The sequence below is a fragment of the Dacryopinax primogenitus genome (assembly GCF_000292625.1).
Source record: "Dacryopinax primogenitus strain DJM-731 SS1 chromosome Unknown DACRYscaffold_21, whole genome shotgun sequence".
Taxonomy (NCBI): Eukaryota; Fungi; Basidiomycota; class Dacrymycetes; order Dacrymycetales; family Dacrymycetaceae; genus Dacryopinax; species Dacryopinax primogenitus.
Genome location: NW_024467218.1, coordinates 675895 through 691850, shown reverse-complemented (window position 1 = coordinate 691850; position 15956 = coordinate 675895). Strand labels below are relative to the sequence as shown.

Sequence of the window (15956 nt, the reverse complement as noted above, 5' to 3'; positions counted from 1 at the left end):
ATGAACTGAAGTGGCCGGAGAACAAAGACAATGACAAGAAGTCAGCAGGGTGAGCTGAAGCAGTCGTAGAACAAGCGGCGAGGGTAGGCGCACTACAATAGCATCTAGGATCAGGATTTATAGATGTGCAAGAGACGAAGTTGGGTTGTTATTGAGAAGATCGACCCAGAGTAGAAGAGTCACCTGGCAAGCACAAGGACGCGAACGTGCCACGACTAGGAGCCGAAGTCTCCTTCCTTCCGCCGATGACGCTTGTATAACATCGAAGGGCAACATGCTTATGCATGACACCCAAGATATTGGGAGAAGATCCCGAATTCAAGGGCAGTGCGCGCTCAGATGGTGGGAGCTCCCCAAGATATCAACAGGCCTGGGTTCTATGCGAATCGCCATAGCCCCAAAAGGGGACGATCGAGCTCCCTCCTGGGATACAACAGATGGAACATTAAGCGGTAGTTAGATCGAAACTCTGTAAGTGGAAGACAACCGATCGCGGCAATGAGATAATAGTGACGAGCTGTTGAGAGTGACGAAACGGAAGTCCTGCATGACAAGATCCGGCGGTGCCCTGGTCTGGTTCACGCATCCGATACCAGCTGCTGCTCAGAGAGGTACAGCGATCATTGCGGATCGGCCATGAGGATATGTCGTATGTATACATGGGTCGTTGTAGAGCGGTTTGTCGTGTATCGTTGAGAGATTTGAGGTGGACAGGGTTGCTTTGTGAAGCCGTATCGGAGACGAGGCTTCGGCTCCGAGAACCTAACCAACACGTTCCCCGTTTACCAACGATTCGACTTGCTTTACTCTGCTCCATCATCGCAGGCTACGGGACTCTGCAGCGACAATAGACCCCAGCGTAGCCATAAATGAGGACATCATTCCCTGTGACTTGTCACAGATAGTACTGTTGTTGTGAGGAGTCGTCAGCAGATGTTCCTCTTCGAATGCAGCGGAGAATGGGCCAGTGATTGATCATGTGAGCACTTATCTGGCTTTTGTTGGACCAACAGGGGACTGATGGATGTATCTCCAGATTCATGTTATCCCTTCATGTCGCGCACACACCTGTTCTCCTCCAGTTCTCCACCTGACTGGTGCATCCCACTCCCTCGAACATGCTTGCATGCCGGCGGGAGCATCACATCTCTTCCCGAGATGGCGCAAGAGTACATTGATATCTATCACATTACCTTGTTCGACAGTTGAGAATCCCCATATGAACCAACATCAAACTCGCTGTGCGGCGCAAAGAACTTGTGATCACGAATTGCAGGCTAGCCCCGGACCTGGTATTTGGACTCTCAGGGGATGTCGGTTATGCCCGCATGCTGCATCTGTTCATCACGTACACCGGAAACACAGTAATTGATTTGTGAAGAGATACGATGCTCTCATGCCTGATACGGCGTTGCGACTGGATCGCTGGAGAACGCACCTTTCGCGGCTACAGGAGACAACCCTCGTTGCGCTGAAAGGCATTTTTTTCGGGCACAGGGCAGAGGCTTACCAACATCTTGGTGATCTCAGTCGCTCCTGTACGCACCGCTCACAATCAGGTGGGATCATCTCGCATGAGATGGCTGTTTCTTAGTTCACTTTCTAGAAACAGAGGTGTTCGAGCGGAACTCGTGGTCTACACAAGCACCTCCAGGGAGAAAGGACGCTTTCGCAAGCAGATAGATCGGGAGGGGCTGACGAACCAGAAGGATGATTCACGGTTCAGGCGTTCAACCCCGAGCTAGTGATGGCAGAGCGTATCGAGACTATCCCTTCACGCAGGCCCTGCGAGCAGCAAGGTGCCGAGATGACAGACTGTATCATCGAGCTCAGGGCTGGCATCACCAAAGATGTGGAGGAGTACTGGTACGGAGTGTGCATGGGACATATCAGCCGTCAACCTGAGCAAGACATTCCTTCAATAGGTCGATCACGTGTTTCCAAGTCACACAACCCCACAATCTGAAAGCAAACGAATGGACGGTCTCATTTCTCCCATAAGATTACCGACGTTTGCCAGCTCATACCGAGCGCTGTTTCCAGCTTCCAGCAAGCCGTAGTCGACGAAGAAGTATACAAGAAAATGTAGGAGATAGAAGCTGGGAGATGGGGGATATGAGAAGATAAAAAATGAAGAAGTAGAAAAGAAAAGAGGGGAGAAAGAATGCGGTCCATGTTGCCCATTAACCAAATGACCTTATTCAACCGATCACTGTTGATCTCGGTCTCAGGCTGTTGTTCCTAGATGTTCATGTCCCGTCCATATGCATGTCATGCCAGCACCGCCCATCGCCATCAGAGTCGCATCTCCGAGCCCGTCGGCCCAGCCAATTCACAGGTCTCAAAAGATCGACAGCAGGAGGGCGACACCTCCCAGCGCAGCCAACATCATCTCCCCTCCCACTAATCTCTCCGCGCCTGAATGGCTGCTCGTACCCGTGGGGCTGCTCCCCGGGGGGACCGTCGGCCCCGACTCTGTGGCGGAGAGGGTCGTGTACCCCTGACCGGGAGGGTTGGTCTGGTTGTTGTTTGTCTCTACGTAGGAGTCTGCGAGCGGCTTGTGCAGGCACTCGATGATGGGCATTATCTGGAACAAGCCTGAGGCGAGGGCGTTGGGGAGTACGTAGCCGACCGCTGTGTGCCTGTGTGAGTAGTTGCTGGTTTAACAGGAGGGAGCGACTTACCCAGGTCAACGGTCTGCTGGTACAGGTCGTGTTCGAGCACGATAAACCCACTGTTCAAGTTCGGCGCGTCCTGGGTCAAGATCTGCTGGAACGTGCCTAGCACGTCGTTCGCGCTCACAGTGCCAGCAGGGATATGCCAGTCATTCGTATCAAAGTCCACGCCTTTGTACGTCGTCCAGATGATCGGCGTCATCCCCATGGCCATGCTGATCGCGCGCACGCGGTCGTCGATGTCCCCATACGGCGGGCGCATACAGTTGGGGGAAACACCGATGATCTGCCGCATGGCTTCCCTCGTCCAACCGAGCTCGGCGACGATCTGCGAAACGCGTTAGCAACTGCTCTCCCCTCAGCGGGCTGATGAAGCACGCACCTCCTCCGTGGTGAGAGTAGTCAGGTACGGGTGGGACCAGGTATGCACGCAAACCTGGTGCCCGAGCATATACTCATCCTGCAAGATCTGCGGCCTCGAGATCGCCCTACTACCAACGACGAAGAACGTGCTCCTGAGGTTGACGCTCTGGAGGTAGTTGAGCAGCGCGGGGGTGTTCCACGTCGGTCCGTCGTCGTACGACAGGCCCCAAGTCATCTTATCCGGGCAAGTGGTGATATCGGTCTCACGCGTGCACTCGCCGCACGTCCACCAGCAGCGCGAGGGGTCCCCGACCAGGGTGGGGTTCGTCTCGCACCCACCGGGGAGAGTCGCGGTGAGGTTGGGAACGGAGATCCCGTTCAGCTCTGTGAGCCATTGTTGTACTTGCGGGCTGTCCGTCGGGGGGACTACGTCCAGCGCGGGCCAGTCGGCGGGGATGATGTTCCCTGCAAGAAGTCAGTTGTTGACCGCTTTTTTTTCTAGGTATACTTGGACGTACCGGAGGGGAGGGGAGGTGCCCCGCTGATGGGGGGAGTGGCACCGGGTGCGAAGCTCGTGAACACTGCATACGTCGGGTCCGTCGAGGGGGAAGCGATGATGTTGCTAAGTGGTTCTGCGGTCGGGTTCGTGCTGAGGAAAGTAGGTGTGATGGTATCGATCGGAGTGACTACGGCAGCTGCGGCAGTGACGCTGGAACCTGCTGCAGAAGAGGCAGAGCTGTCTGTAGGTGCAGCTCCGGACGTTGTGGATGTTGCTTGCCTCTCTACTTGCATGCGGGCTGTTGCTGCAAGAGGGAGGAGGAGGAGAGCTAGAGAACGCATATTTACTGATGAAGGTAGGGAATGATTGCCGGGGTACGGCGGGTAAGGGGGGGTTGGTGGTGGTGGTGGTGGTTAAAGATCGTGGATGGGTGGTGGGTGTCGAGCAGGATGTCGAGCAGGGGGGAAGGGGGTGAGGGGAGGATGGAACCCGTACGACGGGGGCCTTTGTAACACCCCAAAACACGAGGGTCTGTCAAATAGAGCGGGCCTATTTTGGTCATTCATTCCACACTTTTTGCACTTGGCCGAGTGCGGCATCGCTCCCTCCAGAAGAAGGTAAAAAATAACACACAGAGCATGCGTTATTTCTTATGTGACAACAGGATAGTGGAGCAGGACGAGTGATTAGACTGGCAAGTAGTTGGGTGACGTCGTTCAATCATTGGGTTATCTCGGATCACGACAATACCGCGTCACGATTGTCTTGGCACCCTCCATTCCATCTAATCACTCATGAATACATCAACCCAATCCTCCTCTACTCTCTTCCTCTTTCCATATTCATCTCTTGTTTAATGCCAGCACAGAGCACCCGACGTACACATACCGATACATACCGGTGGAAGGAAGAGATGGAAGCCTCGTGACTTTTCTCTACCGTCGTCGCCGTGTTTGCTGCCGTTTCTATTTTGGGAAAGTCTCGATCTCAATCCCGGTTGTCGGGTGCAATGGGGGACGTTTGTCGGTCTTGGCAACGCGATAGGCGAGACTTTAGGGCCAAAAAATATTAATATGAGCTCGAGGTTGCAGTACATACACTTAGAATTGGTCATTATTGGCCTGGCCTGGCCAGGATCAGGATCAGAGCACTCCCCCTTTTCTTAAGGATACTGCTGGCGTCCATCACCAACGCATCTTCACGCGCACTCCAAAACATGTGCACCAACCTATGAAACCCACGCGGCAGCTGACCTCACCAGGCACAAGTACTCCGGCAGTCGTTATGCCCAAAATAACCAAACCAGAAAACCGAATACCAAAATAACTCAGAATCTAATATCCAAAATATTCGAAAAGCGTTACTAAGCAGGGTTGAGTCACGCCAGCCCTATAGTTCGTGCTCGTTCATGAGCTCTGGAGAGCGGTCGTGGGGAATATCCGGCGGGCTGCCTGCGTCGGCTTGGTTGTGCATGACGCACCCACAGTCGGGACATGAGAGCTGCATTCTTTATCAACAATCTATGTAACAAACACGATTCACGAGCCTGGTGCGGATCAAAATGAGGAAGAAAACGTAGCCTACGGGATTTCACAGCAAGAGCATTTCAGATGGGAGGTGTTCACCAGCTCGTGAGCCCAAACGTCCCCCCCAGAGGGAGCTGTTTCCACGCTCCAAACACCCCGTCCAAGTTCTGCATAAACACCGTATTCCCCCACCACACCTAGGCGCCATCAGCCACCGCTCTAAAAAGCCAAAAAGCCAGCAGGACGTACCAGTTCCACGACCCCACCTGGCAGGTACAGACAGAGGTAGATAAGCAGCGCTGTGATCGCTACTCCCGAATCGAGCGCCACGCTCAGGACGTAGTTGTACTTTGCCCACCAGGGGAAATGGTATCTCCGGAGATAGTACATGAACAGTCCTCCGACGAGGAAGGCTGAGAAGTAGTTGTACCCCGAGGCGGGGGGGATGGCGCCCAGCCCGCCTAGGGCGAGGGGGATGTTTACCCACTACGAAGGGTTAGCGTAGTCCATTAGGGAGGGAAGGGGGAGGGAACATACCTTGAACCCCGAGTTGGGGTAACGTTTTGCTAGGAACCAGAAGATCACGGGGAGAATCGCGCCGATAAGGAAGCACCAGAGCAGAGGAGTATACAGGCCCGTGGCAAAGAACCTCTTCGGGCCTATCGTGCCGAATATAAGGGACGCCGCGCCGAAAATCTCGATACCAGGGCAGATGAAGTTGTCTACCTGGTCCGGGGTGCACAGGCCAGGCACGTTCGCAAACATCCAGTCCTGAACAAGGACGACCAGGATGCCTGAGAGGAGAGTCGCTATGATCTGCGTAGAGAACATCATCCGCGGAGGGATCTTCATGTAGTGCCCGAACTTGAGGTCGGAGACGAACCCCAGCGCTTGCTGAGTCGTCATCAGCCCAAAGGTCTTGAAGATCATCGTTGCTGCTGGTCTGCCTGGGAGGAGGTAGCCGGAGATAAGCTCGGAGATGACGTTCGTGCCGATGTCGAAGTTGGAGATGGCGACGATGATGCCTGTGGGGACGAGGTAGACGAGGGAGATGATCACGGCGATGATGAGCGCCCACGCGGGAAGCTCTGTAGGCCACACGAGGATCGTCACTAGCGCCAGGGCGAAACTGAGCAAGCCGAGCAGGCCGTACCACTAGTCGGGCACTTCAGGGTACACCTTCATCAGCCGCGCATGGATGTCGTCTTCTTCAGACAGGGAAGTGCGGAATTGGCGGACGATGTCATGCCGGTGCCAGAGGAGGGTATGCACGATCACAGCCGTGATGAGGGCAAATGACAGCCCGTAATCAAGGGCAAAAGTCACCGACATGTATCGAGGCGAGTAGGCCTCGTACATCGTCTCGTTGAAGACACCATTAACGGTAATGGCCTCGGGGATGTAGGTCGAGCCGGTATTGTCGAATGCGTAAACTGACGAGATCGGCAGGTAGGCAGAATCTGATGGTCTATGAGCTGCGGTGGGAAGAGTAAATGACGAACTTACAAAACACGTTCAAGTAGTAGCAGATTGGCGTCACGATCCAGTACAGCAGGAGACCTGCTACATACGTGTTGACCTGCGCCCACCAAGGCGTGTACAGCGGGCCGACTACGTAGTTGATCATATTCCAATCGAAGGTCAGGAGACTCATCCCAAGACCTGACGTGTAGCCGAAGAGCGAGTTGACGACCGAGTTGTCCGGGGCGATCCAGCAGACCCAGTTGAACATCGACAGAGCCTGGAATATGTAGCCGGGGAACCAATAGTATACTGCCGAGCAGGCCATCGCGATGTAGAAGAACTTGTGGCGGCTCATTCTGCGATCCGTGGTCTTGCTGGAAGGTTCGTGGAGTGTGGTGAAGAGCGATACTGTCACAAGTATACCGGGCCAGACCATGCTCGCAGGCCAGACAAGGAATCGCCTACAGAGACCGGCGAAACCATATCCGAGCATTTACGTCGAGATGACCAGGCAGATCTCGTACAGTGTACCCCAGTTTCGGTTATAGAACACCCTCTGCGTGGCAACTATCTCGGTGGCATAGGCTGCCCCACCAAAGCTCGCCATGACGCAAATGAGCGCATGTTCTTTGATGTTGAACGGGCCGGGATTGAACGAACACACATAACCGAAGATGCGGAACTGTTTCTTGGGCAGAGCATATGCGAGGAACTTGCCGATGGGAAGGGTCAAGAGTTGGACGAAAATGACACTAATGCCAATCCTTGGATCTGTTGAGGAATCAGTCAAGTGTAATAAGCAGCGCCAATGTCAAACGTACAACGCATGCTGAAGAACTGGTTTACGATCGACAGAATCGCAGTGCTGAGGATGCCAAGGAACCACATCCGGAAGGTATTGGTGGGCATCATCGGGTCATCGGTGTTGGAGACTGTGGCCCTAACCTCCGGGTAAGGGGAATCATCGTCCAGCTCGCTGAATTCGAGTTAGCGCACAGGCAGTCGGGAGCGTGAACCTGGCTCACATATTCAATTCTGGAGTATCGAAATCGAGGCCGGAAGCTTCTTCAAGGGAAGTTTCCATTTTCAGTGCCAATGGCCCGCCCTTCTTCGAGCTGCGGAGCGAGGATGCCGACTGCTGAGAGGGGACAGGTCCATGAGCGTTCTGCCCTGCTTGAGGAACCGGCGTGTCCTCTAGGCTCAGGCTCGGTATGAGCTCAATCGAGTTGCGATGTCCGAAGTGTTTTGCTGTTCTTTTTCGCGTGTCCAAGTATCCGTATCCATTTCTTAAAAGGTTGTTGTAGTAGGGTGGGAGAGTTGAGTTCGCTCGGCCCATGCCGAGTAAACTTCGCTTGACTCGCCTTTATATACGTTGCGATCACTTCGCTCGCCAGGCTGAGGCTCCTGGCATCAACTACATACTGGGCCTATCAGTGTACGGTCGTATCCCCACAGCGTGTCCAAGGATCATGCAGGAGAAGTTGAAGGAAACCGTCTGAAAATCCAAAGAAAGAAATCCCACGGTTCACCTAAGCAGGTAACTAGAGAGAACTTAAGAATCCGGATCAACTCCTAAACAGTCCACGGCGGGATCCAAAGCATGTTGCGCGTGCGAAAGGTGTCCCAAAACGACTATGTTGCAGTGCACGCCAACAAATGGGAACAGTTGAACTGAAGTAGTTCTGACGTGCCTAGCAGTCCACCGCGGAATCCGAAGCATATATCGAGGTACAGCGCATGAGCATTATTTGGCACTGCACACTCGGGATTGGGGAGATCGCGCAAAAGGATTCGGGAGGCATGAGCATTGATGACGCGTCGTTAAAGCGACACAGGATGGTGGTTCATCCGTGCGAACCGCGGAAGTCGGGCGCTAAAGCAGTACAGGAAAGATAAATCAGAGAATTAAACCCGATAGCATAGGTGTGATTTTCGAACACCTTTGACTGTGATTGTATCCCTCGGGGATCGTATCTCATGGGAGACTTGTGAACTCCGAGTTGCATCTTTTCAGTCGATGTGTGTGAAGAGGCACTAATGTCCAAATTTGCGCTGCTCCCAGTCTTCAGGTGCATTAAATGCTGACAGGAATATCAGAGCATCCCGCGTGCCATGGGCAAGTGCATCCAAGAAGGTAAACCCCTGGAGTGGATGTCAACAAGAACCAAAGAAGAGAAGCAACAAGAGATGGTGTATTGCGCTGAACCCTATCGGAAGTATCCGGGAAGATAGTGCCGACCTGCCCTAAACAGACTCCGACGTCAGACCCGTTCCGCACTCTTGCTTCCTCGTCGTCGTTGCCCATCCCCTCGCCGTCCATTCACCCCTTCCCCCCGTCCCAGTTCTCTCTTCTTCCTGTTCAAAGCGATGGCGCTCCCAGCACGGGCCGTCTCGCTCAAGCCGTTCAACCTCGCGTCGACTGTCCGCACTCTTCCCTCGGGCGTGCCCTCTGTACCGGGCATTAACCTCTACGCCAAGGTCTACGGTGCCGACCACGGACATGACCATGGTCACAGCCTATCCAGGAGCGATGTTCCTCCTTCTTGGGCTAGCGGGATCAGGCTGGGTGGGGGCTCCAAGTTCGAGAGCAGGACAGTGATGAACGGTACGTCCCTCCGCGCATATAGTGACCATCCGCACCGTTCTGATTGGTTGCAGCTCCGGTCTCCCGTGGGATGCACACCTCTACCAAGGTCCCCTCCGCCAACCCCTATTCCGTGCCAGACTGGTCGCACTACAAGACTGAGAGCCCATCAATGAACCGCGCTTTCTCGTACTTCATGGTAGGCTCGATGGGTCTGCTCGGCGCCTCGGCGGCCAAGGCCACCGTCACAGATTTCCTGGCAACGATGGCTGCTTCTGCGGACGTGCTCGCTCTCGCCAAGGTAGAAGTGTCCATGTCCGCAATCCCCCTGGCGAAGAACGTGATCATCAAGTGGCGCGGGAAGCCCGTGTTCATCCGCCATCGTACTGCGGCGGAGATCGATGATGCCCGGCATGTGGACCTCAAGTCCCTCCGGGATCCGGAGACGGACGAGGCGAGGACGAAGCGGCCGGAATGGCTTGTCATGCTGGGCGTGTGCACCCATCTGGGTTGTGTCCCTATCGGCGAGAGCGGTGATTATGGTGGATGGTTCTGCCCTTGCCACGGGTCGCACTACGACATCTGTACGATACTTTCTATCCTTCCGTTCTTTGATCGCCACTAATGAGCCTGCAGCCGGTCGTGCACGCAAGGGTCCCGCACCTGTACGTTCCCCCTTCTACTCCCCATCCCAAACTCATCTCATCGCCTCTAGCTCAACCTCGAAATACCCCCATACGACTTCAACGACGCCGAGGAGAAGATCATCATCGGTTGAGCGTACTCCCCGCCCAACCCGACCCGAACTGCCAAAAGCACGCAGGTACTAATAGTACATCTCGACCTTCCCTTTTCCTGTCCGGAAACCCGCGTAGACGAGGCAAAAAATACATTTTTTCTATTGTGTGTAGTGCGACAAGTGGTATACTAGAGTGAATAGAGGCCGGGTTGCGCCAGAATAGAGACGATACATGCAGACCGGCAGGGTCGAACAAGCACAAGGAATGGAGGGGGAAAGTACTGTAGGTACCAAGAATCAAGAAATCAGGTGTAGGCGTGTAGGCTCGCCAGTTCAATCCCCCAAACCCTAATTCCCCCTTTTAGTTTCCCGCCATACCGTCGTTCATCCTTCCGTCCCGCCGTTCCTCTTGTCCATCTCCATGTACAACCATCGGCATATACTTGCTTGCTTCTACGTCAGTCTCAGGGATATCAATCGCAGGAGCGCCCAGCGGCAAATGCCGAATCCTCAGTAGTTTGACACAGCATGGCCCCTTACTGGCCTTCCGAGATTTCTGTCACCAACACAACCACTGATAGGATGACCCCTTCTCTTATATAAAACTGTCTGCGGCATTGCATATCTTTGAGCGACGGGAAACTTGGTAGCCTTAAAACATTGATGTCAGCACATGTCCGCACTGCGCATGGCGGTCCTGACGAAGAGGCGCCGAAGGAAGACAGTTGGGAGCTCGCCTTGATAAAAGACGCACTCGCACGATTAGTCTGGAACAATGATGTACGCATTCCAAGTACAAATATTGTGGCTTGTACTCATACGCCTGTGCGCAGGTACTGAAGAAAATGAACGAGACGAAGAACGAATGGTTTCTGTTCAGCCAGTATGCTGCGACTATATTGGAGGCAGTCAAAACTATCGTACCTCAAGAAGGGGATTTGAACCGATTTTCTCAATCGGTTGCGGACCTCACGCTGTAGGTTCCTCCCATAAAAACTGAGCTTAGCGCTGATTATATGAGCAGTTTCATAAACAAATTAAACGTTATTTGTCGCCGATTTGAGAGTAGCAAGAACATAGAGAAACTGTTGCGGTCGTCTGAAGATGCAACAGAACTCAGAGCACTGCAGCATGAATTCGACGACAAGGTCAGACTCCTTCAGGCGAGCTGCATACACCACGCGAAATGTATATTCTCAACCGTCCGTCAGTTGAATTTGGACATAGAACAACGGAACGCTCTCGTGGCTGCTCTAAAGTCACTCGATCTCAATGATCTAAATACAAACATGTCGATCCTCCAGAGCGAGATGTGTGAGTTCACGATCTGATAAAAATGACTGCTCTGATCCTCCATACAGCAACCATCCATCACAATCTCCAGCGAAGTCCCCCAGCCGTTTTAGACAAGCTCCTATATGCAGCCGGGGCATCCTATAACTCTTCGAGCACCTGCATGCCTGGAACACGCACCGCATTGCTCTCCGAGATCACCGCTTGGATCCAAGCCCCTTCGTTGGAATCGCGCAAGATCTACTGGCTCACTGGACTCGCCGGCATCGGCAAGACGGCCCTACCCAACTCCATTGCGAGCGTGGCTCCGGAGAGAGAATGGCTTGTTTCGTCTTTCTTCTTCAACCGGATGTCGGACGAGAGAAACACATCGTCACCACCCTCGTCCGCGACCTGGCGGGCAGAGATATGGACATCGCAGATGCCGTTGCGGAGAAGCTCAGCTATGACGTGAGCTTACGAACAACTCCTGATATCGAGAGACAGTTTCGGAAGCTTGTCATTGAACAGTGCAAGGAGTGGAGCAGGTCAGAGCCAGCTGTATTCGTGGTCGATGCTCTCGATGAAGGCTTGGACGAAGGCTTGTTACATCTTTTGACACGTCAAGTGAAAGATTTACCCAGTTTCTTTCGCGTCGTCATTACTTCCCGGCCACTAGCCGAGATCAGCTCCGCTTTCGAACATGTGGAAAACATAACCCGGAAGTCGCTTGATACGATGGACATGCAAAGCCAAGAGGACGTGCAGACTTATCTTGACGAGCGACTTGCAGCTGTAGCCATCAAACGGCGTCTAGGACAACCGTGGCCATCACGGCCTGCGGCCAAAGCGCTGTTACACCAGTCTGAAGGCTTGTTCCAATGGGCATTCACGGTAACCGAATACTTAGGAAAGTGCATGAATCCGAACCGGCAGTTGGATCTCATTATTTCACTCCAACGCATTCCGTCCGTCGCCAGTCGTATGGACCAGCTGTACGCTACCGTACTTGATGGGACTGGGGGAACAGATGACGAAGATTTCGTGAACGCTTATCAAATGTTTATGGGTTCCATCTTGGCCGCGAAAGAACCGCTGACTCTGTCGGCAATGCGTCTGTTGCATGGCAATACGGATGTCGATCCCCTGGAGCTCCTTGAGCGGATGGGTTCCTTCGTCGTTGGATTTGACAGTGAGGATGAACCCATCCGTATTTTGCATCTGTCGCTTCGGGAGTATCTCGTGGACAGAGCGACTCCCCCGTATCGACTATCTCAAGTCCACAACAGTGAACATCTCGCTTTTCTCTGTGTGCGAGTCATCAAAGATCACCTAAGCAAGACGTGTCGTATTTTGAAGCCAAAACAAAGATCCCATGCCCAGAGCTTGACTTGCCCAATTCCCCGAGAATCGATGTCGGATGGTCTTACCTATGCAATCTCGTTCTGGACCCACCATCTTCCTGACGTTCGCGATCCTACCCCAGAGTTTATGTCCGCCTTAGAATTATTGCTGGACGAACATCTGCAAGACTTAGTGTCCGTTACAATCGCCCTAGATGAATACAAAGGCTTCTCTGATGTGAGGAGATGGCTTCAGGTGTGTTATTTCTTCGATTTCGATCCCCCGGCTAATGGTTCAGAACCATGGTCCTGCTGGAAAACAAGCCCTTCTCCGTATATCGGATGACCACTGGGTCTTCTTGTTCACCTGGGCTTCTGCGGTGCTCATGAATAATTTTCGCGTGGAAGAAGCATGGGCCGCGGCCGACGACAGCGTCGCGGCGGCTATTGGAATTGCGGACGGCGGAACCGGAAATGCTTCTCTCGCCGAAGCTGCTCACACGACAGTACCCGTCGGTGCAACGGTATCTTTTCGCATGGCTGAAGTTGCCAAATTTGCCCTGCAGAATATACGGAAAGCCTCCTCTACCTTCTCAACGCAACGAATGGGGGCCACGATCCTTTGTCTGGATCAGTTGGTCGCCCTTCTCGCCGACCGCAGATACATAGAGGAAGCATGTCAAGTGCTGAACGAAGTCGTTAACCTGCGCCGTATAGTCTCTGCCGCTAATCGGAAAGCGTACTGTCCTCAACTCGCTTGGTTCCTTAGCGATCCTCCGAGGGACCAGGAAAGTTTTGCAGATAGTTTGCGGACCAGAGTTCTATTCCTGAAGCACACTGCGAGGAACCTTGGGGCGACACGCATCTTCATGCACACGGAAGAACCTGTCGAATTTCAAAGACAGGTGCTCGGTGAGAGCCTCTGCTGGGGTATTAGCGCCCTCACACGGGGTCTGTCCCGCTGGCACAATCGCTACTCGGACGCGCTGTCCGCTGCACATGAGAGCGTGAATCTACTGCACGATACCTGCCCAAGACGACAATCGCGCCATACCTAACTGAATACCTGGAAAGACTGGCCTCCTTGTACTTAGACGGCGGGTGCATCGCGGAAGCGCTGGAAACGATGGAGGAAGATATCCGGCTCTATCGACGGCAGCGTCGGCGACTGCCGAAGCGCTACGGTCCCGAGCTTGCGTACTCGCTGGAGAGGAAGTCTGCGTACCTAGAGGCTGCGACCGGAAGGAGGAGGCCTTCACCCGCTGAGGGAATCCATTGCCCTTCTTCAGGACCTGGAAGAGCAGCGGCCAGCTCTGCACAGCACGATGCTACAGGACTACTTGAACTGGATGCAGGAACTAACGGCGACTGTGGTACGCACCAATGGAGAGATGGGCAAAGCAGAGGCAGGGACCGACCACTTCGAAGAGGAATAACGCTGCCCTAGAAAACATCTCTCGTCTCATCTATTCCCCGGACTTTGTCAATATCCCTCCTTCTCTACCGCTGGCGCTTCCACTTTTGGAGTTGCCCACACATGGGGCGTTTTGCTTCAGGTGGGAAAACGTTCCTGGGCTGTGGGCTAGCAGGAGAAATCACCAACCTCCAGCCGGCACACCAACCTCCCACACAAGCCAAAGTCAAGAGGTTTCGTCCGACTCAACTTATCTCACCTGGCAGGCAGTGACTCAAATCTGATACTGTTGGGACACCTGACTCGAACGCCTTCTGAACAAGGCTGTACCAGTTCCGGGCACCCATGTGTGTCCCAGTGGGATCGTATGAACTTGACTGCGTGGATCGACTGCCCAGGTCGACTGTCTGTGTTGACTGCTCGCATTGACTGCTCGAATCGACCGCCTGCCTCGACTACCTACCTTAAACCGACTGCCTAGGCTTACCACCCGCTGCGCCGCTCAGCTACCCAAGGAAATTGCCTTCATTGACTGCCTACCCCGACTGCCCACCTCGACTGCCTACATTGACCGCCTGCCTCGTTGACCTACATCAACCGCCTCCCATCGCCTGTCTATGTCGATCGAAACTGCCTACATTAACCGCTCGACGCAATCACATGACCAGCGTCAGTTGTACTGCACTTCTCATGGGTGGGCCAACTGAATAGGCGGAGGCGGAGGTGGGATGACATCGCAACCTAGCATAATCTCTGCTACTGGACTGCTACTCTACTCTACTGGAGGGGCATTGAACCAACACCAAAAGCCAAAGCCGAGAGGCAACAACCACAGGTCGCGTAGACGCGGAGAACACATTCATCCCCTCTGAGTCCTGTACCAGGTAGTAAGCTTAAGTAATACTACAATTTCACTTTCATCCTCATCCACCCTATTCCTGTCCTGAACCCACGTAGCTAGCGATAGACGAGACAAAAGATACATTTCTTATTGCGTGCAGTGTGCAGTGTGCAGTGTGCATGGTGAGGCTAGCTCCCCCCCCGCCCATTTTCCTCGCTTCAACAACCCCACGAGGCCTTTCTCCCTCCCTTCCCGTCCCTCCCGGGCAGAAGTAGAACTCAGCCTCCTGCGAAAGCCGTTCAAGAACCCTTTTTCCTTCTCTTTGTCTTTGTCTTTGTGCGAGGTCTCTCCTTGTGTCCCTGCGCCAGTCCCGGAACGGGAAGGCGAGCGGGAAAGGGAACGAGAAAGGGAACGGGAAAGGGAGAGGGGAACGCTGAGAGTGGTCGATGGACGCCTGGAACGGGTAAGGGGAGTAGGGACGTCCGCTTTCTCCGCTTTCTCTGCTTTGTCTTGCTCTTGGTCCTCTTGCTCTTGGTCCTCTTCGTCTGCCTGCCCATGCCCGGCGTCCTGTGCGTGCGAGTGCGAGGGGGGGTACGACCCGTTCTGTAAGAGAAGCTCGCGGGGAAACCCGTTCGCTTCCTTGCCTGCGGAGTGGGAGTGCGAGGTAGCAGCAGGCAAAATGTGGTTGATCGCTCCCCGTGCTGGAGATCGGTCTGCCAGATCTGGGACCGGTGTCGGGATCGTGTCATTTCCCAAATGATGGACGGAAAGGACGACCGGCTCCACTTCAGGCGCTGCTTCACGTCCTGGTTCAGGTTCGCGTCCTGGTTCAGGTTCGCCTCCTCGTTCAAGTTCGCGTCCTGGTTCAGGTTCGAGGCCAGGTTCAGGTTCAGGTTCGAGTTCAGGTTCGAGTTCGGGTTCGTCACTAGCTTCAGGTTCAGCTCCAGTCCCAAACAGCCTTTCTCCCTCGGAGGAGACACAAGGGAGAGGAAAGGCCTCCGGTTCCCAATCTTCTTCTTCGTCTTCCTCCTCTTCCCCTTCGTCTTCCTCTTGCTCACGCTCCAGGGGCGCGGGGCTCGGTCCTGTCGCACACTTAGGACGGTCGGGCACCTCCTCACTCCTCTCGCTCCTCTCATTCCTCACGCCCCCCAAACTCCCCGCCCCCGTCCCCGTCCCCGTCCCCGTCCCCACCCCAGTGAACGTAAAATCCCACCCCTCCCCCGTGCCCTCCCCCCC

The 15956-nt window shown here is 54.2% G+C and overlaps 6 protein-coding genes across 6 annotated transcripts in view; 3 read left to right on the top strand and 3 right to left on the bottom strand.

The window, feature by feature from the left end:
* Positions 1-1979: 1979 nt before the first annotated feature.
* Positions 1980-3983, bottom strand: DACRYDRAFT_24894 (glycoside hydrolase/deacetylase). Its single transcript, XM_040773903.1, has 4 exons — positions 3557-3983; positions 3058-3503; positions 2685-3003; positions 1980-2634 (listed from the first exon to the last, which is right to left on the bottom strand). Exons 1-4 carry the CDS (start codon positions 3876-3878, stop codon positions 2342-2344), a joined length of 1380 nt encoding a protein of 459 aa, XP_040624889.1. The 5' UTR covers positions 3879-3983; the 3' UTR covers positions 1980-2341.
* A 1175-nt stretch (positions 3984-5158) lies between these two features.
* On the bottom strand, positions 5159-8654 carry DACRYDRAFT_96953 (OPT oligopeptide transporter; the record flags this gene model as incomplete). Its single annotated transcript, XM_040777411.1, has 8 exons — positions 7553-8654; positions 7349-7503; positions 7025-7298; positions 6570-6988; positions 6220-6523; positions 5601-6192; positions 5313-5549; positions 5159-5260 (listed from the first exon to the last, which is right to left on the bottom strand). Exons 1-8 carry the CDS (start codon positions 7861-7863, stop codon positions 5159-5161), a joined length of 2394 nt encoding a protein of 797 aa, XP_040624888.1. The 5' UTR covers positions 7864-8654.
* A 190-nt stretch (positions 8655-8844) lies between these two features.
* On the top strand, positions 8845-9997 carry DACRYDRAFT_24893 (ubiquinol-cytochrome c reductase iron-sulfur subunit mitochondrial precursor). The gene is made up of 4 exons (XM_040773902.1): positions 8845-9132; positions 9186-9695; positions 9748-9776; positions 9827-9997. The coding sequence occupies exons 1-4, from the start codon at positions 8895-8897 to the stop codon at positions 9887-9889; spliced, it is 840 nt and encodes a 279-aa protein (XP_040624887.1). The 5' UTR covers positions 8845-8894; the 3' UTR covers positions 9890-9997.
* A 1381-nt stretch (positions 9998-11378) lies between these two features.
* On the top strand, positions 11379-13062 carry DACRYDRAFT_71699 (uncharacterized protein; the record flags this gene model as incomplete). The annotated part of the gene is made up of 2 exons (XM_040775952.1): positions 11379-12721; positions 12765-13062. Coding segments are annotated over exons 1-2 (1557 nt in total), but the record flags the coding sequence as incomplete, so codon positions are not given.
* A 28-nt stretch (positions 13063-13090) lies between these two features.
* On the top strand, positions 13091-13819 carry DACRYDRAFT_24892 (uncharacterized protein). Its single transcript, XM_040773901.1, has one exon. The coding sequence runs from the start codon at positions 13335-13337 to the stop codon at positions 13521-13523; it is 189 nt and encodes a 62-aa protein (XP_040624885.1). The 5' UTR covers positions 13091-13334; the 3' UTR covers positions 13524-13819.
* Positions 13820-14827: 1008 nt separating this feature from the next.
* DACRYDRAFT_84372 (kinase-like protein) overlaps positions 14828-15956 on the bottom strand; it is a gene marked incomplete at its 5' end in the record, with an annotated part of 3400 nt that continues 2271 nt past the window's right edge. Inside the window, one exon of the mRNA XM_040776678.1 lies at positions 14828-15955. Within this exon, the coding sequence (XP_040624884.1) occupies positions 15860-15955 (96 nt within the window). The 3' untranslated portion in view covers positions 14828-15859. The remainder of the gene's footprint in view (position 15956) is intronic.